Raw genomic sequence first — 25903 nt, 5'->3', positions numbered from 1 at the left:
ACTGGAACATCAGCAGAAGGAGCTCGGTAAAGTCAGGGATACGGCTGCTTCTGCCCACAGAAGGATCTGCATAGTGATGCTGCAATTTTATATTCGGAGACACGAAACACTATTAAAGCCCAATATAAAACATAAATTACTCCATTTCCAGCCATGATCCCTCACAACGGAGACAATGTGGATGAGCCTCTCTTTTAAAACAGAACTCTGCCAAAGAGAAAACGAGCTTGATACAGTCTCATGCAGTTAATTAACGAGCTGCTTACTGGAGCCTGTACCCATGCCCAGAGCCCAGCCAGCAGCATGACCCCCACCATGCCCTGTCCCAGGGCACACCTTGCATCCCCAGCCCCAGCACCATGGTGCTCTCCCTGCTGTTCCTCTCCCATCCCACATCCCCAAGTGTTTCTTTATTTTCCACGGGCAAAGCGCCGAGCGGAGCAGACGCAGCCCTGTTGCTGCTCCGTGAGTCAGGGAAGTGACTAATGCCTGTCCCTTTGGATTTCCCTCCTCGAGCACACTGCTGCTCCACCTCACCTGGGACCGAGGACTATCATATCAGACACCACAGCCTCAATTCTGGCCACATTTTCCATAGGGCTAGAAGAGCATGGCTGCATAGCCAACGTGCAACCATTCTGCGTGCTCCCCGCACAGAGTGCCCCCAGCCCCAGGAGCATGATAGGGGTGGGGTCACACTGCTGTGCAGCCCCAGTGCCCCTCCAGCTGCTCCTCACCGCCTGCACTGCTGGCACGCAGGAGCCAACTGTTAAAATCCACACGGGCATCATTTATCCACGCCCTTTAATTACTTCAAGAGCTGTTTTCCAATGTACTCTCACTGTTGACTTTTACACCAGAGCCCAGGAAACAGGGACCCAGCAGAGAGCTCCTGCAAGTGGCAGGAACCAGGTAAACAACACGGGGTACAAGCTGCAACGATCCCCAGACCATTGGGACAGCCAGGTTCTCGCCCCAAAGACCACTGCAGGCAACAGTTCAGCCCCATTGCACGGGATGCTCTGCTGATGTCTCCACTTTGGGCTGGCAAAGCCATGAGCTGCCACATCCACTTGGGATGTCAGCCTTAGGGACTGCATCAGGCTGATGTCTACAAGCAAAAAAAAGAAAACATTTCTGAAGCCCGTGCATGTGTCACAAACCCCACCTGCATTGGGGATGCATAGTCTGAGCCACCAGATGTCCATAAACGATCCCAGTGCCTCATAGTGACATAGCTTCTGCATGGGCATGGCTGACTGCAGGGAAATCTGGGTCATGTAAGGATTTATCACTATGTCTTTCTGGACAGATAGCTGCTGCTGTGGTCCACATGTGGGTTTTCACTGCAAAGCACTCTGACTGTAATGCATTTCACAGACACTTTCTGCAAAGCCTACTTAGAATGCATATGCCTTCCTTCAGGTGATATTTGTCAGATTCCTACTATGGAAATGTTTTTACCTCCTGACAATACTCTCTAGATAGTGCCTATGGAGGTGGATGACTCAAGCCTGACTCGATGATTTCCATCCACCATTTTTTATTAAAAATACCCCTAGCAGTTTGCAACGTGAGGACAGCAGCTTAAAAGGAACTTGGAAACCACAGAGCACGCACAAACTGTGCCACAATTTTATGTCACCCAACAACAGACAGAAAAATCTATATGTAAAGCAGTTCCTCCCAGCCCTAATTTATAAACTCATGCCTGGAAATCGCTGTGCATATGGCAATAACATCCATCCGAGAGCCCGTCGCTCTCCGTGGTCCCTCAGAGCTGGGTTACGGATGGCCTGCCACTTCCAACCTCATCATCTGCTCGGCGTAACCAAGTTAAGCGTCGCCTAATACAGCTTTCAGCCAGTTAATTCCCTTTGTGACAGCGACAGCTTCCAAACCCCTCCTGCTATGACGGAACTGCAAACAGCAAACACGGCACCAGGAATAAGAGAGCCATCAGTGCAACCTGTTGTAGTGCTATAATGAGATGATAACAGCAGGGTGGAAAAGTCTTTGGCCACAGCAAGTGAGAATGAGCCCAAACACAGCAGCCACAGATACAGAAATGAAGGAAAAGAGCTGCTTACCTTTGAAAGGCCTCAGGTAGGCAGGGTTCTCCAGCAAGAGATGCCCTCACCTCCACTGCCAATCCTTAAGTGAGTTCTGGGAAGGGGTGGATCCTGACTCCACCCTTCCAGTCAATCAGGTGCACTGCATGCACCTGAGTTCCCCTGGGTTGGCCCTGCCTTCCTACCAGGTGCTCAATCACTTTTTCAGGCCATGACTTAGCATTTCCACTACACCTGTCATCTCTCCAGCCTCTTCCTTTGCTGCCAGTGTAGTATTTAGAGCAGGATGGAGGAAAATAGAGTGGAGTCGAAGCCAACAGATGGCTGATGCAAAGTTTTTTGTAGAGGAAAATAACCAGTGGGAGAAGAGGAGAGCAGCACTCGAGGCACACTGCTATGAACGGTATGCGTTCATCCAAAAAAACAAAAGGACTCCCTCCCTCTCTGTATTGCTCTAAGACAGAAATATTTTCCATTTCCTGATCTCCACACTATTCCTTATCCATGGCAGCAGCAGTAATGCCATGCCCCAGCCAGGCAGCACTGCACTGCAGCATCCCAGAGTCAACACACCTGCTGAAACCCTTCACAACACAAGCAGTATAGAGATGTGCCACGACAGATGTGGAAAAAAGGGCTGGGAACAGCCTGACACTTGTTGGTTGTCAACAAGTCAGGTGCACAGACGGATACTGAAAATTCCCACTGACTTCCCCAGAAAGCACATTAAACCTTAAAAGCTTTAACACGTGAGTCTGGAATTAGCCAGCAGGCTGGGACTGCCTTGGGATCCAAATCTCATTGACAAAAGAACCACAGGGAATTAGGCATCTCTTTCCCAGCCTATGTGATTAGACACAAATACATTATTGGCACAGAGCTATCACAGCTTAATACATCCACAAAGCTCCCATACAATGACATTAACTTCACAAGGAAGAAGTTGAGTTGTTGCTCACTCTGAGATAATTTAAGCTCGAGGGCAAAAAGGCCCATTGTGATTTGGGTTTGGACAGTGAGCAGTGGGGCCGTCACCCACTCCCAGCACACCTGGGCATTATGCTGGTACCAGTAACAAATCCCAGTAAGACAGCGCCTGCTGACCTGAAGTTATGTATGATTTCCAGTGGCTAAGTGTGCTCCGGTAGCTACACACAGAAAAACATCTCCAGCATCTTAGGCTACTCTGTCTTTAGTGGATGCGAATCAATTCAGTGCCATTTCTGCATTCACGGGTGGGAAAAAAACAGCCTGAGGTTGAGCTCTTCTCTGCTGAGCTGAGAACTGGGACATATCTTCATGGCAGAGATAGAAAGCCCTTGAAGATAGGTGTTTGTAAAGCAAAAGGCTGTCAGAAAAAAAATATATGACTAAATTGTAACAAGAAGCCTGTGCTTAACAGTCAGAGAATAAATGGATGATTAGTTAAAGAGCTCTAACCATTCTGAAGAAGGAGGGAGATACTCTTTGTGAGCAGAGATGAATGAAATCTGCTGCTCTCCAATTCAGCAGCACGGTTATAATAGGGCACAGACCAAATTAAACGGATGCAGCACTCACATTAGCGGCGACTCGGTTGCTGCCTTCTCAAAAGGCAGCTCCTCTACGCCTAATTCACTTCATTTGCTGTTAATTAATGGAGATGACCCACGGTGTCTTGAGGGCTGGTTTCTCCCTGGGGACAGCGTGTTACTGTACCACTGCTCTCATCCAAAGCTGCCATGGGACGTGATGCTGAGGGACACCACCCAACGTGGGAAGGACAGAAATGAGATGGAGTTTCTGCCTGTGAGCTTCCTTCCCACATCCTACCTCCTGAGAAGGGACAACAGCTACGTTTCATCTTGCAACATAATTTGCCATCTGTAGGATGCACAGAATCAGAGCCAGTTCACCCAGTTGGACAGCTCCATCTTCAAGCACAGTCTCAGTGTCCCAAAAGTGCTCAGAGGATGCTCCTACAGTCACTTTGTCCTCAGAGTGCCAGCTCAGCAAGGGCAGGGGCTTGTCATGTTGCTCATCTCACCTCAACTGCTTCCAGTGCATGTTGGGAAGAAGAGAAGCAGTGACAAATACCCAAAAAACATCCTGTTTCTACTTTAGATAAGTTATTGTCAAGCTTGCAAAATCAAAGCCAGAGGTTCAGAGTTGAAAAAGCTCAAAAACTACAGTCTGAATCACCAAAGTGTAGGTGAAATGAGGGAGGGAGGGTAGAAATGCTGCCCTGTTCTGCCAAAACGCCTCCAACCTGTCCTGGAAGGACCGTTTCCACCTTGCACCATTCCCTTGCTCATTTACCCATTAAGTTCTCCATTGAGACCACTGACTGTCATCATGGCTCGCACCAAATGTCCACTGGGAAGCAAACCAAGAGCTTCAATTAGTTCCAACGCCCTCAAAGACCAGCTGTCAACAACATTAACTACTGCTCCAAAATGACCCTGGTGAGCTACAAATTGTCTGGAAAATAGAACTTCCCACCAGGAACCAGACTGGAAGTCTCTCTGGCCTCCCAGTCTGTCTGTGGGGAGAAGGGACAAGCAGCAAACAATCTGCAGGGGAGAAACTGTGAAGGTCCTCCAGACAGCCGATGTGGGTGACCTCCCTGCTGGCTTTTGCCAGTACACGGCCAGTCTGTGCTCCACATCACTGACCTGGGAAAGGGAATTTTAAAGCTCTTTCCAGTTCCCTAAGCCACAAGCCACTTCTGTGTGCTTCGTTACACTGAGAAACAAAGAGAAACCTTTCAAAAGGCCACAGAACTAACAAGAATTGCTCAGGAAGACAGACTCAGCTCTGCAGGTTCCCAGGGAACAGCTGAAAAAGTCTTAATAGAATACTATCAGTCCAACTTTTTCTTTTGCAAAGTTTCACCCAGAAAAACAGCAGCCTTACTCTTTCAAAAGCTGCCTTATTTCCAGGCAGAAGGGCAAAACCAAAGGTTACCATCAGCCTCCAGGTCAGCGAGCTCTCTCTGTCCCAGACCTGCTAAGCCATCTCCCTTCCAACCTTTATTGGCAGAACACCTTTCATGCATCTATTGCATGTTGGTGCTAATGATAAGGTGAGAACGAGCCCTTCCCATCCTAAAATCCCCAGGAAAACTACAGGGACATCACTCACCATCCAGTTCCTCCACGGAGATGTTGGCGAGTTGCTCGCTGTCGCTGCCAGCGGAGAGCGATCGGTTCAGGTAGTTGCCTTTGTACAACAAGCCAGCTGTTACATGGTGGAATGGCATCTTCTCCCTGGGCACAAGACAAAAGGGGAGAGAAAGGCTGATACTAATGATTTCTCATGGCTCACTCAGAGCAGTGCCATAACCTGCCTTGGAGGAGCTGCCTCCCAGACCAACGTCTTCTGCATCCTACACCAGGGAATGTGCACCAGAGTCGGGTGCATGACTGATGGATTGCAGATTAAATTTAGGTCTGAAGCAGGAGCTAAACAAACAGGGAAAAAAGCGACAGCTTCTTCTTTATGCAGGACAAGAATTAGCAGAGACAGAGCAGCAGCACTGTGGTAAAATATGACTCCCTAACACTCATACTGCAGCTTTCAGTACACAGATTTAGTATTTGACAATAATAATATAGTGCATAGGGGTTTATACTGACATGCAATTATAAGGCACAGTGCACGGCTGTCAGAGCCATGCATGGTCCCTGCTCAGGAGCACCCAGAGCCGGGGGTGGTTCAGCCCCCACCCACAGCACGCACCGCAGTGTGTGCCTCCTTCCAGGCTGCAGGAGGAAAATTCCCACTCGAGCAGGGCCCGGCGAAGAACATTTTCATTTCACAAGCATGACAGCAAAGGAAAAATACTGCTCAATGGGAGACTGGAGCGGGAAAGTGTTTGCAAACTTAGCAGGTATAAACACCACAGCCTAGCGAAGGGCAGCCATCTGCACAGACAAAAGTGGAAATTACTGTCAGCAGCACTTACACATTGATTTAGGATACAGAAGAAAGAGGCAAGTTTGCCAAAGTCAATTGGAATATTAAGAGGCAGATCTGTCATCTCCTTGGCTGGTTTCAATCAGTGCAGCCCATCATGGATCTATTGCATTTTGTATTGCAAATATTAACCAGAAAAGCCAGCAGAGCCACCCACCCAGCACCACTAAGGACCTGATGTTTATAGGGCAGCTTTGGCAGCCCACATCCCTGCCCACCTGTAGGGATGTGGCCCCATTTGAAGCCATCTCCAAGGACACGCTCACCCCGTTGTGCCAGGACATCGGGATTCTCAGCCTTAAAGAGGTAAGTGCCACCTACAGCATCACTCCCCAGCCAAGAGTGCCATTACGAAGATAACCTGGCTCTTCCACAGCCCTATGTTCCCACCACAGTCAATAAAGCAAAAATATATATACCCACATCTATGGACTTCTCTGTAGCAAATGATGTGTTGCCTCACTGAGTTAGTAAAAGCTTTAATGGACTCACCCAGAGCAAACCAACCCTGATACAGAGGGAAGGAAAGCCACAGAGTTCCTCTCACGCTGCTCAGCACGTCTCCCTAGAATCTCTCTCGCAGTAATTATGTAAATAAATCCTAATCGTAATTTTAAGTATTTTTATTTGGGAGCCAGCTTCTTCAGCAGCACATTAGAAACCGTAAACAAGGTTTTCTTTTTCATTAGGCGCATCTCTAATTTCCCAGCACTTGCCAATTAATGTACTTCGTTCTGATGGATGCTCGCTCTGACACGTCGCTCTGCACGAAGGGGTTCGTCCCCCTGCGGGACTGCACGGGGCTGGCGCTGTCCCTGGTGCTGCTCCGCGCCCCATAAGCAGAGCTGGGGAGGCACTTTGCACACCCTCATCACTTCCCAGCCCCCCCATACAGCATTCAGACAGAAATCGATCCGTGCTTTCTCTCCACAATCACGAGCCCGATGTAAAAGCGATTGCACTGCTTTTCAAATGCCGACCGCGTTAAAGAGAGATTTAACTGGGGCTGGGGCAATGGGACCGCCCCGGAGGGACGGTGCTGTACATGGTGCTGCTCTGAGGCACTACTGACATCTTTCTCACTTCTGCAAGCATTAAAAAAATACATTAAAAAACAACAATACGACAACACATCTCTCCTGAGGGCTGACATGCTTAAAATCAGCCCTCACTTGGGGTCTAGTAATGCATTTTAATATACCAGAAGGGACCAGTGATATCCCAGAGTGAGAAATCTTGGATTAATTCCTCTGCCTAGGTATGTTATTATTTAAAAAGTCCAGTATCATTCAACAGAAGCACTGCAGAGATGTTGGAATTCAGCCTGCCTCCAGCGCTAAGGAGAGATGCTCAGCACTGGACCCACAGCCCCACAGCCAGGAACCCACACACATTCTGTCCTGCAGGTGGGACCCCCTTGCCACAGAGCCTCACGGCAGGAGAGAAAATGGCAAAAGAGATGGTATGAGGGAGAACTCATAAAGCACAGCACCATCATCTGCAAAGCATGCTGTGCTTAATGGGAATACACAGTGATCATTGCCTGTCTGGGAACAAGAAGTCTGTCCTAGCACAGCCCATTTGGTCCTAATTCATTTTGGGCTGAGCCCAAAGGTCCGTGTGGAAAACATAGGAACTTTAAGGCCACTCCTACAGTGCCAGCTGAGATCCAGGGAAAACTCCCATACTCCCAAAGGAACTGGTGCTGATGGGACATGCCCTGTGCCATGGCAATGCCCATAGGCAGTGATACCCATGCTGAATCATGGGGTACTGAGTGCTTCCCCCAACTCCTCTGGATAGGAGCAGGGAGGATGCTTGGGCTCCATCCACATCACACAATGCTGTACAAGCCCTGCAGCAGGCAAGAGAGCAGAACTTTGCTCCTCATCCCCAACAGACTCATTTCCCACCAAGCATGTTGCACGCTGAAAGTAGTCTCAAAGGCATAATGGGATTCTGAAGCAACAAAATCCCCTTGAATAGTATCATAAAAGCACTGATATTTAACTCAAAAACCCTCAAAGAATCCATAAACACAGGTATGGAAATACTACCATGTACATTGTCAAGGTTTGGTTCCCTGTGCCAGGCTCACCAGCAGGTTACAGACTTGTAACACCCAGCATGGCCAGCCCTTCCCTCTCAGCACAACCACGTTGATGAGATGTACAAGACATTTGTAAGCAATTTGCCATCAGAAAAAAAAAAAAGAAAAAAAAAAAGCAGCTACACGATGCTCACATATATACGCTTACCCCATCTGCATTCTTCTCCAGCTCTTGTGATACGTTTTGTAAGAAGGCTTTCAGACCCAATTGAAAATCCACACCACGACTAAAGAGGAAGGTTTAGCTTAAGCATCAGTGAATGAGATGGAATCAGGATCAATTTGTATTGATCTTGGATGTCCTTTGGTAGTTACCAATTTGGAAAAGATTTCCTGCTAACCTCTTACCCACCTCTTCTTATGTGCAACACAGAATGATGCCCAAGGGTTGATCCTGGTTTTATGGCTGCAGACACGTAACATCCAACATCAATTCCACTTCCTGGCCTGGACCACGCATATAGTTTCTCTGTCCAGCTGTAATGTGGAGGATGCTGCCTCCTGCCAATCTGGAGGTAAGACACCTGGGCTAACAGGTCCCCATCCTGGATGCCCACTGATTCCACAGCCACCAGTATGAAGGTGTCATATGGAGCAGGCAGAAAGGGCACTGGTGGGAACGTGGTAAAGACTCTACCATATACCTAGCTGATGTTGAGCAAAGGGTTGAAGATGATGGAATGCAAAACACACGGGCACGGAAAGAGCACACATGCAAGGCAATAATGTAAGTTATTTAGAGGTTGGCAACCCTGCCCACAGCAGAGGGTTGCAACTGGATGGAACTTTAAGGTCCCATTCAATCTAAGCCATTCTATGACTCTTAGGGAAAAAAAATATGGGACTACATAGGAAATCCAGGAAGCAAATATACGATAGGGAAAACTAACAGTATCCATAAGCCCTCCAGCTCCCCTCCAAAAGCCTTTAAAAAATCATCAAGTGAAGCAATGGCATTAAAGATGCTTCTCCCTGCACCGAGCAACATGACAATACCTAAGGCAATGAGAGTGGTGACTTCCAAACAACTCTCTCCTTTTCCCCAGAGCTGAATGTTACCCTTCCAGGCTGGCTGTGTAACAACATACGCTTTCCACATAGATCCAAAGGGAAGAGCAGAATGCTAAGTACCATCTGGGCAATCCCTGGGCAGTTTGATCCTTTGTGTTCCAGGCACAACGTTCCACTCGGGGAACACATCCATGGAGCCTGATTGCTTCTGTGGTCTGCTCTGCCCCACAGCCCACAGAGGACTTCCTCACTTCTCCCCAGGTAGAGAGCAGCTGAGGGTTGCAGCCAGGAGCGATGGAGCTGGACTCCATCCACACGTCTGCTCATGGCCAACACACTCAAGGGAAAGTAAGTCAAGCGTTTTGGTGCAGACACGTGGCTTAGGGAACATCCTGCTACTAGGAAGAGCACTAAGTCACTCAGTCCAATGCATGATGAGCCCAACGTACCAAAGGAAGACCCAAAGAGTCTCATTTGGGCATGGGGAGGAGCTCTAAGGATGCAGGGAAGGGGCTCTGGGGATTTAAGCTCTTGCAGAGGAATGCAGACGTCTTGTTTAATCAGTCTCAACTCAGGTGTGTAAGGAGACCTGGGAAGGAAAAGTGTGCTCAGGCAGATGGCTTTTCTGTAGCTACAAAACCAATGTGAGTGGGTCTTGGAAGGGCGCCTCAGGATTGAGAAAAATAAGGTCTGCTGCTTAAGGAGCCTCCAAAGTGAAGCCCTAAAATAGATGCTCCCAGGGAGAAGAGCCTTTGAGGAAGTTTGTATTTTCTGGCTATTGATACTAATAAAGTCAAACCCCCAAAACCACATGGAAAGGTGCTTTAGGGCTGTATTTAAACAGATCTTTTGCCGGAAGAGAAAGACACAAACTTCCCCTGCACAGACCCATATGCACACCAGGCCAGCTTTGGAAGCCAAATTTCCTCTGTCTGTAATGCAAAGTTATTGGGCTGTGAGTGCAAATGAACCTGAAGGCTTCCTCTGAAAGGGTTCTGTTTTTACTTCTGGCAAAGAGGAGTAATCCCACTTCCTGGGAACAGGGCTGCCTTACCCACACGTTCCCCCATTCTTATCACACCACCTATGGCATTTGTGCTGGATGGGGTTTTCTATTGGTATTAGACTAAGAAAACACTCCCCTATTTGGGATAATGACCAAGAAAATCGAGACCTCCCACCTTGCTGGAGGGGATACCAGCAATGAACTTCCCCCTGGTGATCAGGGAGTAAAAGGACTTTACAAACCCTGGACCACTTTCAACATTCAAGGATGTAACAGTCCTCTGAAATGAAGAAAACAAGCTCTGAGTGACAAGCCTAATGGATGTAGTGCAAAGAGGCACTTTGCAAGCCACCAACTTCCAGGATGGAGGGCTACAAAGCACTTCAGATGAAGTGGCTTTATTCTCCACCTTCTCCAGGAAATCTGACAGCTAGGAAGAAGAGGAAGGTCACTTTAGAAGACGTCACATTGCTAAACAACTGAAGCCACACTGCTGCCTTTGAATCCTGTAGAAAGGAAGAGCTGCAGATGCTGGGTCGAGTATAAACTAAAGCATGCACATCTCTGAGTGCTGAACATGTGAGAACACAATGGGACAGGTTTAAATCTCAGTTGCTGTTTGCTATTTTTAACTGTGGCTCAGGGTGATCCTCATCTTAACTCACCGGGAATGGAGGGCTGCAGGGACCTGACAGCTCCATCTGCAGGGCAGGCACATCACAGCCAAGGCTACAGAGATGACTTTCTATTCTAAAAGAGGCTTAAAGCTGCCTCCACACCCAACTCACCCACACTCCACCCATTCACACAAGCTCCTCTGGTCCCCAAACTCATTCCCAGCCAGTGATCCCAAGCCTTCCGGTTTCCTTCCCCCACTTTCTGCTATTTCTGCCTCTGGCTGCAGGGGTGTAGCTCAGTGCAAATTTCATACAAACCGAAGTTGTCTTTCATAGCATCACAGAATCATTAAGTTTGGAAAAGACCTCTAAGATCCCCACGTCCAATCCCAACCCACCCCAACCATGTCCATAACCACGTCCCTCAGTGCCATATCTCCACAGCTCTGGAACACCTCCAGGGACAGTGACCCCACAACCTCCCTGGGCAGCTGTGCCACTGCAGCACCACTCTTTCAGAGAAGAAATTTTTCCTAATAACCAACCCGAACCTCCCCCCTGGCACAACTTGAGGCTGCTCCCTCTCATCCTATCGATTGAAAGCTTCTGAGCTGACATGAAAAAGCAAAAGAAAAACCAGAAATGAAATATAATCTCTCGATCTTCCCTTCTCCCAACCTCAAAAAATTCAGATGGGAACTGGGAATGGAGCTTTGCCCCTGGTGTGCAAGCATCTACCTCCCAGTCCCTTCTACAGGGGCAGCTGCTCTACAGGAGGGCAGTACCTGTAGTGTGCATCAGGCTGCCAAAAAGACTGTTTATGGACACGATCAGAGTTTATGAGAGGAAAAAACGCAGGCTACTAAAAAGCTTTAAAATCTAAAGGAGAAAGAGTTCCACAGTGGGAAGCTGAGGCTATAAAGATGCAAATTGGAAATTAAGCAAGGGTTTTTAATGGTGACGGTGATTAACCGTTGGAACGAAGCACCAGGCCAAGTGACACATTGCTGTCTCCCAGACAGGAGCAGATGTCTCGCTGGAAGACACGCGTTAGCCAAGTGTGAGCTCCGAGCTGGAGATATGCAGGGAAATCTGATGTCCCCATCCCTGGAGGTGCCCAAGGCCATGGATGGGCCTTGATGGGGGGACCCAGCCTGCAGCAGGTGGTGGGACTGGATGATCTTTAAGGTCCCTTCCAACCCAACCATTGTTGACTTTACGACTCTCTCCTCCACCTCCAACCGTTGGGTGTTTGCCTATCAGCGTCCCGAGGACAGCTCTCTGAGTGTGCTTCTGTTCCCTTACTCACGTCCAGTTGCACTCATTTCACACGCATAAATCAGACATGAAGACATTATTAGAAGCAATTGCTGGCACCCCCAGCACGCTGAGCAAGCAGTCTATTGAGAAAACAATATACAATGGATTATTCATAACAGACTGAGTGCGTCACAGATGAGTAATTATAAACATGAAATATATCAATAATGACAATTTTTACAGCAGCCTTAACAAAGTAACACACTACAAACAGCCTGTTGGTTGCTTATGTATTATTAATGAAATGCCAAAACATTTAGGTTTTTTAATAGGACAATTAATTACTCCTAATAAATGCGGCCTATGCCAGGCCTCTTCTTTAAAGGAGGCTTTGGACATCTGGTGAGGGCTCATTTTTAACAGCACTAGCTGCTGGTTCCTACAGAAAGTTTCCTTTGAGCTATGAGAATTGGAGCCATCAACATATATAAATGAGACAGAAAGTAATTAAAGTGGCGAGGGTAACACTACCACAATTCTATTAAAACTCGAGGTGGATCACAGTAGAAGTTTCAAACCAAGACTCACTCCAAGCATTTCTCCACCCCAAGCACCCAGGGCCATTCATTTGAAACCAACCACAGCACAGCCTGGCTGCTCTTGGGAAGAGAGACCAAACCTGAGCACCTCGTCCTCCAAGACCTCCATTCAAAGGCACCAGACCCCACCAGAGAACAGCTCAGCAGCCTCGAGGAAGTCTGTGCTTCCTCCCTTTTGGGCTACCGGTCTTTGGAAGATCAGAGCAAAGCTGTTCCAAGAAACCAAAATGATCGTTTCCTGCTGGAGCACAGGATTTAGCTCTTGGGGTGGCACAAATTACAGCATCCCTCTTTTTATGTCAGTATTTATTTGAAGGGAATGTACAACAGAAATCCAAGGCTGGTTGTATTTTAAACCCACGAGCGCTCTGTAAACAAGCTAGACCCGGAGAGATTTGCGTGTTCCTTCTTGAAACATAAGGAGAACCACTGAGACTGAATAATTGAAAACAGTTACGGAGACGTCATTTTCTTGTTTTCCCTGGGATTTGCTCTGGAGCTGCCCGCTCCCAGCCCCACTACCTGGCAGGAACGACCAACTGTTTGGAATCTCATCTGCATAACGCTTGACAGCTCTCCATGGGGAACCGCTGCCGTGGAGGAGGTCGCCAATATGCAGAAGAGTGCAGAGAGGGCATTTTTCTTCAACTGCAGTTTTTAAAAGGAGTCGGAACCGAGTACCTAAGCCTAACAACGAATGTAGAAACACATCCCAAAGAACACAGTGCTGTGACATTTTTGGTAGCATCTTTTATCTACACAGGTCCGCACCCCCTTCCAAATGAGCTGCACAAATATGCCCGGGTCTCCAAACGCATCCCCCCGGGGGCTGCAGAGAGCAGGGGGGGTGATGGCAAAACTCCCCATACCTTCACCCTCTGAGCACCTGATGGAGCTTTGGGCATCCCTGTTCATTGCATGGAAGTTGGACTAGATGACCTGTAAGGGTCCCCTCCAACTCAATTTATCCTATCCTATCCTATCCTATCCTATCCTATCCTATCCTATCCTATCCTACCCTATTCTATTCTATTTGCTGGGACAGGCTGCAAGCATCAGCAGTGCTCGCCCGAGCAAAGGGCAATTTGCTTTGCTGTTTGCCTACGGCTTTGCAGGATTGGGTAACCCTCTGCTATGATCCTGGTACCTACGCAAACAGCCACGATCCTGCAAACAGAGGAGAATGAAGAAAACCTCATTAAACCAGATCAATCCCAGAGCCTCATTAACTTCTGCAGGGCTCTGCCCTAATGACCCCTTGGCAGAATCAGGCCCTGGGCTGCAGGAGAGTACGCATGCAAAGACAATTTGGGTTAGGAAGGAATTAAGCCAAATGGGAGTGGGATGTCAGGGGTGTCCGTTCCCTCTGCTATCCCACCCTGCAAAGGATGCAACTGGGCAGCTCCCTGCCTCCTGGGCTCCCTCGCGCTATTGTTTTATGTGAATGAAGACCCCAAGGAAACTGTTTGCACACACACTCTCCCCACACACATCCCCATCACAACTATGGGTCACAGCACAGCACCCAAACCCCCGTGCAGGGTGAAGCCCCCAGTGGTGCTGTACAGCAAAGGGAGGTCTGTGCTGCTCAGCTGGGAGCAGACAGTGACAGCACACAGCGCAGACGTTACGGTTTGCTTTCAGCACGCTGCAAAAAATATATATATACAATTACATCCCTGAGCCTCCACAGGCAGATATTAAGCACAAGGAACAAAAGGGCACTTTCAGAGCCGCCCACCAGATTGCTATGCATTTCCCACGCCCTACCCATGGACTTCAGGTTCAACAGACGGAATCCACACCGCGGTTCTAATTAAACCCCTTCGATTGGAGAAACATTTTCAGGTTTTTGTGCTTTTATCAGAGTAGGCTGCCTTTAATTAAAAGCAGACCTGTGAAGCAGTTTGTTTCTATTGCCCTTCTTCCATGACAGCCCAAGCACTATTGCGTAATGCCCTGTGTATTCACTTCTGTTACTTGCTTACACTTTTCACACTAAAAATACAATGAAATATCTTCCCAGTCCTGCAAAGCGCTGATGGATCTACAGCTGTAGACCGCACAAAGCTGAGTAAAACTGACGTGGCACTGTTTACAGGAGCCATACAAATCACTTTGGTTTGCCTCAGCGACCCACCTGGTTAAAACGAACGCTCCCGAGGCCATTCTGCACCCCCAACATACTCTGATAAGGCTCTGCCTGCTTCGCTTTACATCCCCTAATAGATTGCCTGCCATATTTCATGCCGAATCAATGAAGTTATATATGCACCAATCGACTAGAATGATGTTTACTGGTATTGCTAATACACGTTGTTTCTCACCGGGTATTCAGCTCAGCTTACAGTAACCCTGGACGATAAAGCATGCACAGTACGATCATCTCACTGTCGGTCAGACAACCATTTAGGCATAGGAATTAGGTCATATGGAGCAAAATAAAATGCGAGGGCTTGCATTGCATGGTAACTTACAGAGGACCGCTTCCTGGAGGCTGCATGAGATGCACGGGACCTGGCACTGCGTGCAGCAGGCAGGGCTGGGAAGGAAAGCCGGGACAAGCGGCCACCAAAACGTTGTTTGTATACTCATCTATGTCGATAGATACCCATACATCATGATATGGTGGGAATAAGCTGCATCAGCATAATCCTCCGGCACGTCATGGCCGGGTAGAAACTGCCTGATCATGAAGTCAGAGCGTGAGTACAGCGAGAGGAGGTGCAGCCGAGACGGGAAAAAGCTGTTCTCTAAATTGGCACGGGTACAGGTGATTTCTGCAAGTTTTGCTGGGTTTGGGTTGGTTGCTTTGCTTGTCTTTTCTTTTTTCTTCTTTCTGCCAGACCGGGCAACAAGGAGATGCTCCAAAAGTGCTTCTGCTCACCGATGCAATCCAGCTGTTCGCAGGACTGAGCTCTGCCTTGGTGCTGCCCCAGCGGGCAGGAGGTGCCCAGAGAGCACATCTCCCGAGGGACAGAGCCCTCCCAGGCACATCCCAGGGCTCAGCCACAAGTGCCATATGGGGGGATTTATCTACAGGCACAGAGTGTGCTCTGAGCAAATGGGCAAGGACCTGCAATGACTCCGAAAAGTAAAAAAATCATGGAATATCCCGAATTGGAAGGGACTTGTAAGGGTCATCGAGTCCAGCTCCTGGCTCCACACAGGACCACCCAAATAAAGCCTCTTGGCAGAAACAGCCACAGCACCACGCATGCATGCCAGTGGGGAAAGGTGCAAAGACCCCCTCCATGCCCTTATCAGCCAGCTGGGATATCCCCTAGGTAAGAAAAGGACGGCAATGGGAGCCCTTACCTGGTTGTGGTGATATCCCCAGCCACCAGCACACCTATGGCAGAGCACTCTCATCGGGCACCACGCGGCTGCCGGATCGCTTCAGGTCACCAAATTCCACAGCCATAAGCAGAATAAAAACCAACCCGAAAACCCGACCCCAAAACCAAACCAAACTGCCCCCAAGCCCACAGCGTGACCCAAACGATATCCCTGCAACGGTGTTCTTGTTGCAAATAAGACGAGGCGAAGGAGGGGTTTTTTACTCGCTCTGAGGCATCATATGGAGCTTAATCACAGGCAGTTACGTATATGGTGCTTTTGGCCTTCAATCAAGTGTGTCATTTCAGTGGCAGCTGCCTACGTGATGCGAGCAACCTGGGCGATCCAGCGCTTTGCCAATCACAGCCTCGTGCAGCTACTGCACAGCTGAACAATGGGGAAATTCCATTTCCCACACAGTGAGGACAACGGAGTGGTACCCAGCGAGCAGCCCTACACCTCTCCTCCAAACAGCACAGCCCGTCTGCACTCAGCTCCCCATCCACCACCACTCCTCCTGGAGCCCATCTCCATCCCAACCACCACCGGAGCCACCGGAGCATTGTGGAGCTCTCAGGGTGCCCGGGGGGAGCTGCTATGTGCAAACAGTGCAACTCAGTGGGTGGATATAGGTGTGAGCTGGGGGTGGGTGAGCACACAGCTCACACTCAGGACACCACACAGCGCTCAGCCTTCCTCGGCGCATCCCTTCAGGTGGGTACAGCAGGCAGCAGTCACTGCAAACCATATATTAAATCTGGCAGTGGGAGTTATCTCTGCCACACGACGAGGCTGAATGCATCAAAATCCAATTCTAGGAGACCAGACTCTCTTTGGGAGTCCTCCGACGGCGGTGTCAGGTGGTGCTTTAGGGCCAAGTCCCCCACTGCATATCACACGCGTTCATTGATTTTGACACTCATTAAGATCCGACCAACTCCATCGCTGGATGCTCCCCGTGCTCGGGGATCTCCGCTCTTACCTAACTCCACAGAGCAGGGCACCGCAGCGGTACCCTATTGCATCACTGCGCTCCCGGTGGGGAGAGGGCCTCCAAATTAAAGAGAGGGGCTCGGAAGCAGCACACTGCTGCCACACCGCTCCATGGCAACTCGCGTGCCCACAGCCAGGGGGGAAAAAATAAAACCAAAGCCACCGCAACACCCGAACCGCAGCACCAAGCAGGGAGAGGAGGCACCCGCAGCATCTCGCTGCCCTCGGGGGGGTCCAACAGGTCGGTGTCACACGGAGCACTGGGTGCCCCCAGGGGATGCACGGAGCCCTCCATCCCCATTGCTGGAGCCCCCCGGCCCGGACTCACCTCTCCACCAGCTGGCTCCGCCGCTACAGGTTTGCTTGGCTCCTCGGCCCCCCCCCTCCAGATCGCTCCTGGCCGAGTTATGAAAAAGGGGAGGTAGGGAGGGGGGGGGGGGTGCGGGAGGAGGCAGAGAGCTGGGCGGTGAGGGTGGTTGAGGCGGTGGGGAAATAATGTAAAAAGGGAAAGAGGGAAAGGGGGGAAGGGGAAAAAATGGGGGAAACGGAAAAGGATGGAAGGGGATAAAGGAGGGGGATGAGGGATATAGGAGGGGAGAAAGGAATAAAGGTGGGGGGAAAGGGAGTGGAAGGAGGGAGGAGGAAAGAGGGAAAAAGAGGGGGAAAGGGAAAAATGGGAGAAAGGGGGAAATAGGGGAAATGGAAAAAGGAGGGGGAAAAAGGGGGGGGGGATGAGAAAAAAGAGTAAAAGGGGGAAAATGGGATAAGGGGGAGGAGGTAAAGAAGGGGGAGATGGGGGGAAACGAGGAGAAGGGGAAGGGGAAAATAGGGAGAAAGGGGGGGAAAGGAGAAAAGGGGGGAAATGGAAAAAAAGAGGGGGAAGGAAAAAGGGGGGAAAAAGGAAAAGAGGGAAAAGGAAAAAGGGAGAGAAAGAGGGAGAGGGGAAAAAAAGCGACGAAAAAGAAAAGAAAAAAGAAAAAAAGGAAAAAAAAATGGGGGAAAAAAAAAATCAATGTATCTAACGATGGTGAGTGATGAGAGGAGCGGAGGAGAGCGGGGCGGCGCGGCGGGCAGCGCTGCGGCTCAGCGCCCCATGGCCCCGCAGCCCCGCGCGCAGCGCACAGCCCCGCCGCGCCGCGCCGCGCTCCCCGGCAGCCCCCGGGCAGGGCGGCGGCACAGCGCCCGCCCGGGGCCCACCCTCCGCCGCGGCCCACCTTGCGGCAGGGCCCCCGCTAACCCCTTCCTCGCCGCCGCCGCCGCCGCCGCCGCCGCCGCCGCGCAGCCCAGCCGCCCACCCCCGGGGGATGAGAGGGGCCGGGCTCCGCTCGCTCCGGCCCCCCGGTTCGGCCTCCTCTTTCCGCGGGTGTTGGCCCATCGGAGGGTCGGTGGTGGTCGACTCGGAAAGTTGGCTCCCCTCCCTGAGCTCTGCGGGTCTCTTTTTTTTTGTTGTTGTGGGGTTTAGGGGGAGAGGGGTATGCAGCTGCCTGGTCTTTTTGTGAAAATAAGGGGGGGGTGGCGAGGCTCTTGCCCTGCGGTATGGGGGGTGCCCGCATCCTTGGAGGTGCTCGAGGCTGAGCTGGGTGGGCTCTGGGTACCCTGACACGATGGGAGGAGTCCGTGCCCATAGCAGTGGTTGGAAATGGATGGGTTTTAAGGTTCCTTCCAGCCCAACCATTCCATGAAACAGCAGTGGAGTCACATCCACGTGTGCCTCCTGTGACGCTGTGTGCCACCCTGCACTGTGTCCCAGCCTGTGCAACCCCCAGCTTGATGCTGAGGAGCAGAGCTGCACATCAACCCAGGCAGCCCCAGCTCCTGACTCTTCTGCAGCAGCACAACAAATGCACCTCAAAGGGCTGCTCCTCTTCTGGCTGCTGAGCATCACCTTTGGCTTAGCTGAGCTCCAGGAGCCACTGCAAAGTATCCAGAAGAGCCTGCCCTCACCTGCGGATGCTCACCTGGCTCTCTGCTCCCATCTCTGGATGCACCAGAAGCCCACGCGTGCACCCTTTGGATCTCTGCCTGATATCAACAAGTCCACTGGAATGCAGTGCCAGAGAAAGGCAGACACTGGTGGGGTACAATTCAGCTCGAGACAGCTTGAGCCAAATACATGGAGATGGGGGGATTAGCTGCCAGCAGAAGGGTCTCCACTGGAAACCAAATGCTCAGAACTGCCTTTGCTGGGAGCAGGAAACAGCCCATTCCCACAGCCACACCAGCACTGAACCCAAGGGCCAGCAGCACAAGCACCAGCTCTATAGCTCGAAGGCATCTCACTCACATCCCCACCTCCTTCCTTTCAGCCATGACGTTTCCCATTTGGGATGTTACCATCGGAAGGAACGTGGGCAGGGGGCTTGTTGCTGTGGGTGCTTTCCATGCCAGCAGGATACCCCACCTCCATCGGTGCTCAGCCCCTTGTGCCCTGGCAGATTCCATGCACCAGCACAGGACTCCTGCATCCCACTCCCCGTTCACTGAATGTATCACTGGGGTGTGACCTGGATCACCCTCTTTGCACCCTTTTCCTTCTCATTTTCTCCTGATCCACAAATGCACTCCACGAGCGATGTGCTGAGCTCCAGACAGGCTGCTTACGTGCGTGAAGTGGGGGCAAAGCCCCTCGTTATTCCCTGCCTTCAGCTAATTTCCTTCCCTGCAGCTCTGGAAGACATTAGTCAAAAAGGTTCCAAACTTCACAGCTGAGTACAGTAGCTGGAAAATCCATCAGGGTTCTGTATTTATTATTAAAAATTGTTAAAGGACCATGCTCTCATTAAACCCTAAACATACCCAGAATATCTCCAAACCTGGCTCTGTGCAAATAGGACCAGCCTCCAGCCCTGCTCTTTTTCTTTGTGAAAACACAGAGCAGACCGTGCCAGACCCCACTGTAGGAACACATCCTTGGGACCCACGGGGTGGTGCTCTATTTAGAAGGGAATGGCTGCGCTGCACTCTTGGAAACCTGGCAGATAATATAGTATTGTGTAGATCATAGAATCCTAGAATGGCCTGGGCTAAAAGGGCCTCAGAAATCATCTCGTTTCAACCCCCTGCTATGTGCAGGGTCGCCAACCACCAGCCCAGGCTGCCCAGAGCCACATCCAGCCTGGCCTTGAATGCCTCCAGGGATGGGGCATCCACAGCCTCCTTGGGCACCCTGCTCCAGTGCGTCACCACCCTCTGGGTGAAATATTATATAATAATATATAGGATATCATATAATTTACTAGAGACAAAGCAATGTGCTGAAGAACCAGACAAGGGGGACAGGTGGGTGCCAGGGACCTGCATGGGGACCGGTGCTTCTCATCCCCACTAACGCTGAGCCATCACCCTAATGACAAGTGGGTACGGTTGGGTGCAATTTGTTTCCAAGCTGTCATGCCCCCGCTGGGCCGATTGTAGGCGGGCACCTCCCAGCTCACAAGGAGATACTCAACAAAGCCATGGCCGCTGTAGGGCTTTGGTTTCAGTTTGGGTTCCTTAAGATCAATGGAAGCGGTGGGTGAGCGTGGAGGATGCAGTGAGCATGGCAGTCATGAGTGCAGTGCCATGGGGAGGCAAGGCAAGCCAGCAAATGATTCCCAAAGAGGCTGGCATCTGAAAATAGCTCAGATTGCATGTAGAGATAAGGCTGCAGGGTCAAACTTAGAGGTCCCAGAGATGAGAAAATCCTCTGTTGAAACGAAATAGCAGTGCTCAGCTAGGGGTGATCCACCGAAATTAAAACTATGGAGGATCTATGATGGCCACTGAAGTGAGGAGGGCTGCAGTTATTCCCAGCAGCACTGGTTTGGGGGGGGGGGGGGGGGGAGTTTGGTCCACTCCAGTTGTACGTGTCCCCAGAAATTCATGTTTTGCTGCTCCCTGAAGAGGGTTCGGGAGCACCGCGCGGTCTGCCGGCTCTCACAAGTGGGATCCATTCCTCACCTTTCAGCCTAATTTTTTGTACTGCTTAATTTCGGCCCATTATTTCTGATTAAATGCTTTGTGGAAGGCGCACAATTGCTCCCCAGCCTGGATTTTCGTGTTTTAATGATGGTTAATTATCCCAGGAGAAACTTGTATTTTTACTTTTTATTCACGGCACTTGTGCCCAGGGTGGTTTATTCTGAAGTTTAATTAGTGCATTTCAGAAGTAGGCATCTCGATTAAGTCATTGCCGGGCGAGGATTTACGACTGCTGTGTGCAGCATTGGTGCTCCTGCTAAAACACACAACAGATGCACTGATGAGTTTGGGGTCCCACACACTGAGCAATGGGACATTTGGGGTTGGGACGTGCCAACCAAACACTGCCATGGGCACGGGGAAGGGGCATCTTGAGGTCCCCCTGTGATGGGCTGATAGAACCATAGAATGGGTTGGAAGGAAGCTCAACGCCCATCCAGTTCCAACCTCTGCCATGGGCTGGATACTCCCAGCTGAGGCTGCCCAGGGCCCATCCATGGCCTGGGGCACCTCCAGGGATGGGGCACCCACAGCTCTGGGCAGCAGTGCAGCACCTCACCGCATCTGAGAATTTCCTCCTCACATCTGACCTAAATCTCCTCTCTTTTAGTTCAAAGCCATTCCCCCTCGTCCTATCACTATCAAACCACATGAAAAGTCAGCCCTCCTGTTGCAGAGGAGGAGGATGGCTACAAGCACTGGCGTTGATGGTGGGAAGGGCAGCCCAGAGCCTCCTCAATCAGAGTGAAGGCACTGCACACACTGACAGCAGCCCCGGACTCTGGCAGAGCCACATCTCCAGCCCCACCATCTGCTCCATTTCAGCCTATTAGGGAGATTGGGGCTGGCTGCAAACATCAGATGTAGGCATAGGTTTGGCACGCATCCATCCCTCTCCTGCTGTCTCAAAACGCCAAGATTTTGATTCAAGCTCATCTGCAAACGCTAAGAAAGCGTCAGTTTTGCAACACCGAAGCAACACTGCAAAAAGAGACCTTCGGGGAGAAAAAAAAAAAAAAGGCAACACACCAAAAAACCAACAAGCCAAGAACTCCTTTTCATCACGTTATCTCAACAAACTGAAGCCACAGACAAATACAACGACACCTACCAAAATCTGCTCAGGAGTCCAAATACCAACGGCTGAGCAAGGCGAGGCGCTCCGGATCCCAAACCCACAGCCATGTCCATGGGTGGGAGAAAAGCACCTCCTTTCTGTGCCATAGAGCTGCCTGCTCACACGTTGCTTATTTACACGGAGAGCTCTCTGGCACAGAACGTGAAGGAAATGTGTAATGAGTGCTCCAAGCCCTTTGCCATCCCACAACAATGGGACGGCTGTGCCAGCACCACGAGCGCACAGCCTCAGCCCCAACGAGTTTTGGTGGGGAGGGCTTTGTGTTTTGTTTTGCTCTTCGAAAGATAGCCCTGTAATTTAGTGACTCATGCGTTCTACATCCTTTGTTGCTTTTCGTTTTCAACATCTTTAAGCTGTTTGCGGAGAAGGCGCTTATTTTTAGACTTCCCATCAGCGAGGGGTGGTTTGGGGGGGAAAAGCTCCATTGAGATTTTTGTATCTGGGGTGCTAACAGGCAAATCTCCTGGTGGGAAGACAGTTGTTTTTTTTCCTTTTCTTTCCTTTATTTCTCACTCGGGGATGGGCAATGATTTTGGGGCACACTGATGGGCTGTTGCAAGGAGGAGGAGGTGGTCACGAGTGAAAACAGACACATGTGGGGCTCAAATAGTCGGTGTGGGCTCTGGGAACACTCATCCTCCCCCTCCCTCTTCATCAAACATGAGCATCTCCTGCCGTGCCCTCTGTAGGGTGAAGGGGAAAACATCCCAGCCCATCACTACTCCACATTGCTCAGCACTGGGGACACAACCCACAGACTCTTTGCTTTATGCTATGGAGATATACGGGTCCCACCACCCTGGAGCAGGCAGTGGGGTGGGTGAGCCGCCATCCCCGTGGCACCCACAGGTGCCACTTCTGCAGCCCAGGGACTGCAGTGGCTCTTCGGAGTGTTTTCCAGGGCACATTTGTAATATTGCAGAAAGCTGCAGCCCTAATGGATGGCTGGAAGCGTTCCAGGCACTCCGGCTGTCACCTCGCCCCGTGTCACACCCAGGTTCTGTTCCACAGTCTCCAAGCAGCATAAGGCAGCACAGCAGGTCTATGTCCCGGCTATAGACTTATGTCACCGCCCAGCTCATCATTTTGGGGACGCACAACCTGAACTGGCACAGCCACGTACCCACGCTGAGCTCTCTGCTCTGCCCGCTTTCAGCTCCAGCTTCACGTTAGGGCTCAGCATCCTCTGGAGGAGCTGCCACCACCTCCCCATCGCACATTTCCATACAACACACTGCACACGCAAGATCAGCCTTCACCATATCACGGGTCCTTGCAGAACAGCACGACGACACTTTGCTCCAACTCTGACAACCCAAAGTCCATTGGTTGGGAAGAGCATCTCCAAGAGGAGCCTGCTCATGGACTGGGCTCGCTCACAGCAGGAGCAAGGCACAAGGATAAATGCATTCAAGCTGCAAGGTGGACAGTGTCAATAGGGTTCGTTTGTTCTATTATTTATCATGCCATATGCCCCATCCACAGATCTGAGCCATCAGCTGTGAACACCTGTCAAGGAGTTAAGTCATCTTCCAGTTTCTGGGTAGAATAACTGGAGACGATAAGGCTGATTGAATCAGCAAGTGCTCAATGCTGGAAGGGCAGTGGCTTGAAAAAAAAAAATCTTATTTTGTCAATTAAAAGCTTTTGGCATTAAACCAGGACAAAAAAAAAAAAAAAAAAGAGATACAAACCACCCCTCAAAAGCAGCCTTCATTAGTGGCTGTATTGCAGTACGGGAGGAAGGCAGGTAGCAGGTGAATGGGTGGTGGAAAGGAGATAACAGGATGTCATGTCCTCCTGCTTGTCCACCAGAGACAGAAATTCCTATTTAGAAAATCCAATACAAAATGTAATTCTCTCCTAACAACTGCATCTACTGCATATTGTTTCTCCGAGGGAAAAAAAAAAAATTATAAGTGACTTTGAAGTCCTCCAATGCCATCAAGAACATTTTTTCCCAAAGTATCTCAAAAGCAGCAAAAAATAAGAAAAAGAATTAATGACTGCTAACAGCCAAAACAGATGGTCTGCTGCGAATCCCCACAGCCTCCCGCAGCCGTGAGTCAAGCCATTTTTCAACATGGTGAAGAAGGAAATAACAATAATACAAAAAAATTCCAGTTTCCAAGATGACCACGCTTCCAAAAACCCATTGGATTTCCCAGCTGAGAGGCGACCAACACGGAGGTTTGGCCAGGTCAGACCTTCCACGGGTTCAACCCGGAGTCACATGCATGGGTTTGGACACAGTTGCTTCCACCACAAGACGCGGGGTGAGATTTAACTCCAAGATGTCAGCTCAAGACCCATTATACTATCACACCACATGCACTCAACGCTCAACCCCGCGAGCTGCATCCCTCCCTCCCCATCCTCCCAGCCACCATCTCAAGAATCCAAGACAAGAAAACCACTTGCCAGGAGGGAAGCTCCAGTTGCCGGCTCCTCTGCTGCGGCTCCTCCTCGTCCCCCTGGTCGCTGTCATGCTGGGGCTGCCCCTCTCCGCGCTCTTCGATCAGCCCCATCAGGCAGACGTGGCCGCAGGTCCTGCGGAGCACTCGAGCTCATCATGGGCGCAGCGCAGCCGGCAGTGCGACTCTGTAAGGAGTTGACAGAAACTTACTGCACGCACTGTACCAGTTTATCATTTATTTAAGCTTGATCTTTCAATAATTCATGCCAGCCTTTCGCTGCAGAGTGGGACAACAATGGCAGGAGCGCAGCAACGCAGGCAGGGAATAACCACATCTGGAACAGATGTTCAGTTCTAAATAAAAGCTGGTTTTGCAGAGAACGTTCAACGCCATGGGAATAGCAGGCTCTGGGACACAGCCCTGCTCCTTCCAGGGGGCAGCAGCGATTTGCTCAGATGTTTTGCAACGTGCAGTTAGGATGGAGCAGATGCAAAACCCAGGGCTGGCTCCAGCTGCACCAAAACCTGCACCGTGCCACTCAGCTTCTCCTGCCCATCGCACACACTGTGTTCTGCAGCACGGCCATGTGAAAGGCTTCTGCAAAGCACGCTCCCTACTACTGTGGGCAAAACTTGGCTCCTTCCCTTCTGCACCCAAGGGTGCACCACCAGAACGCCCCATGCCCGCAGCTTGGCTGGGCACCAGCTCTCCATTGGGCATCACCCTGTGCCTTCAACAACCCTACACCAGCCTGGGGACACCTCTGAACAAAGTGCTTTATTCCTTTCCCTGTGCCAGCCCCAGCACTTGGGGGGCGTGCCCCAAACTGTTCCATGTGCCCCTCGTTATCCTTCCCCAGATCACATCCCTGACAGCCACGTACCCATCACTGCACTGAGCATCTCCCCTCCATGCCAGCCCCTGCCCATCTGCTGCTGACCCCACTCGCCTCATAACACAGCTTTTAAGTGCTTTGAAACAAGAACTGACTTGCCATTTTGTCTCACACACTTGAGGCATGACCCGAGATCAGACTTCCGCCGTGTGTTATTACTGTGCCCCTACAGCACTGTTACTGCCAACTCAGAGGTTCCACTTGGGCTCTGGTTTCAGTCCTTACATTTTTTGGACTACCTCATTTATCTCTATGCTTTGCAACACCTGCATGATAGCTGGGCTCTTCTCTCTGCAGGTTTATAGACAGTTTTGAAAGCACCTTGCTCTCATTCTTAAACACAAACCCTGCCCTTGCCCCGTTGGCCAACCACTTAACACCAGAAAGAAAGAGGTTTTTTTTTCCTAGATAATGGCTGATCTTGCAGATTGGTCGGAAAATGAAATAAGCAATGACACTAAAGGCCATTTATCAGTAACGAGCAGTGAATAATAGAGTGCAAAGCTATCAGCTGCTCCGAAGGACAAGC

At 50.4% G+C, this 25903-nt stretch overlaps 1 protein-coding gene across 4 annotated transcripts in view; it reads right to left on the bottom strand.

Annotated features, from left to right (window-relative positions):
• CALN1 (calneuron 1) overlaps positions 1 to 25903 on the bottom strand; it is a 128877-nt gene that overhangs the window by 87765 nt on the left and 15209 nt on the right. The window contains exons 2-3 of one of the 4 annotated variants that reach the window (XM_015295940.4): positions 24484 to 24663; positions 5196 to 5320 (exon numbers count right to left, since the gene is read on the bottom strand). In XM_015295940.4, the coding sequence (XP_015151426.2) occupies positions 5196 to 5320; positions 24484 to 24590 (232 nt within the window). In that variant the 5' untranslated portion in view covers positions 24591 to 24663. Of the gene's footprint in view, positions 1 to 5195; positions 5321 to 15109; positions 15264 to 15950; positions 17352 to 24483; positions 24664 to 25903 lie in introns of those variants that run through there. The other 3 variants (XM_015295942.4, XM_004946429.5, XM_025142058.2) reach the window with 3 other exon arrangements.

Source organism: Gallus gallus, chromosome 19 (genome assembly GCF_016699485.2).
Source record: "Gallus gallus isolate bGalGal1 chromosome 19, bGalGal1.mat.broiler.GRCg7b, whole genome shotgun sequence".
NCBI lineage: Eukaryota > Metazoa > Chordata > Aves > Galliformes > Phasianidae > Gallus > Gallus gallus.
The sequence above is the reverse complement of the archived record's forward strand: the minus strand, read 5'-3'. Positions and strand labels throughout refer to the sequence as shown.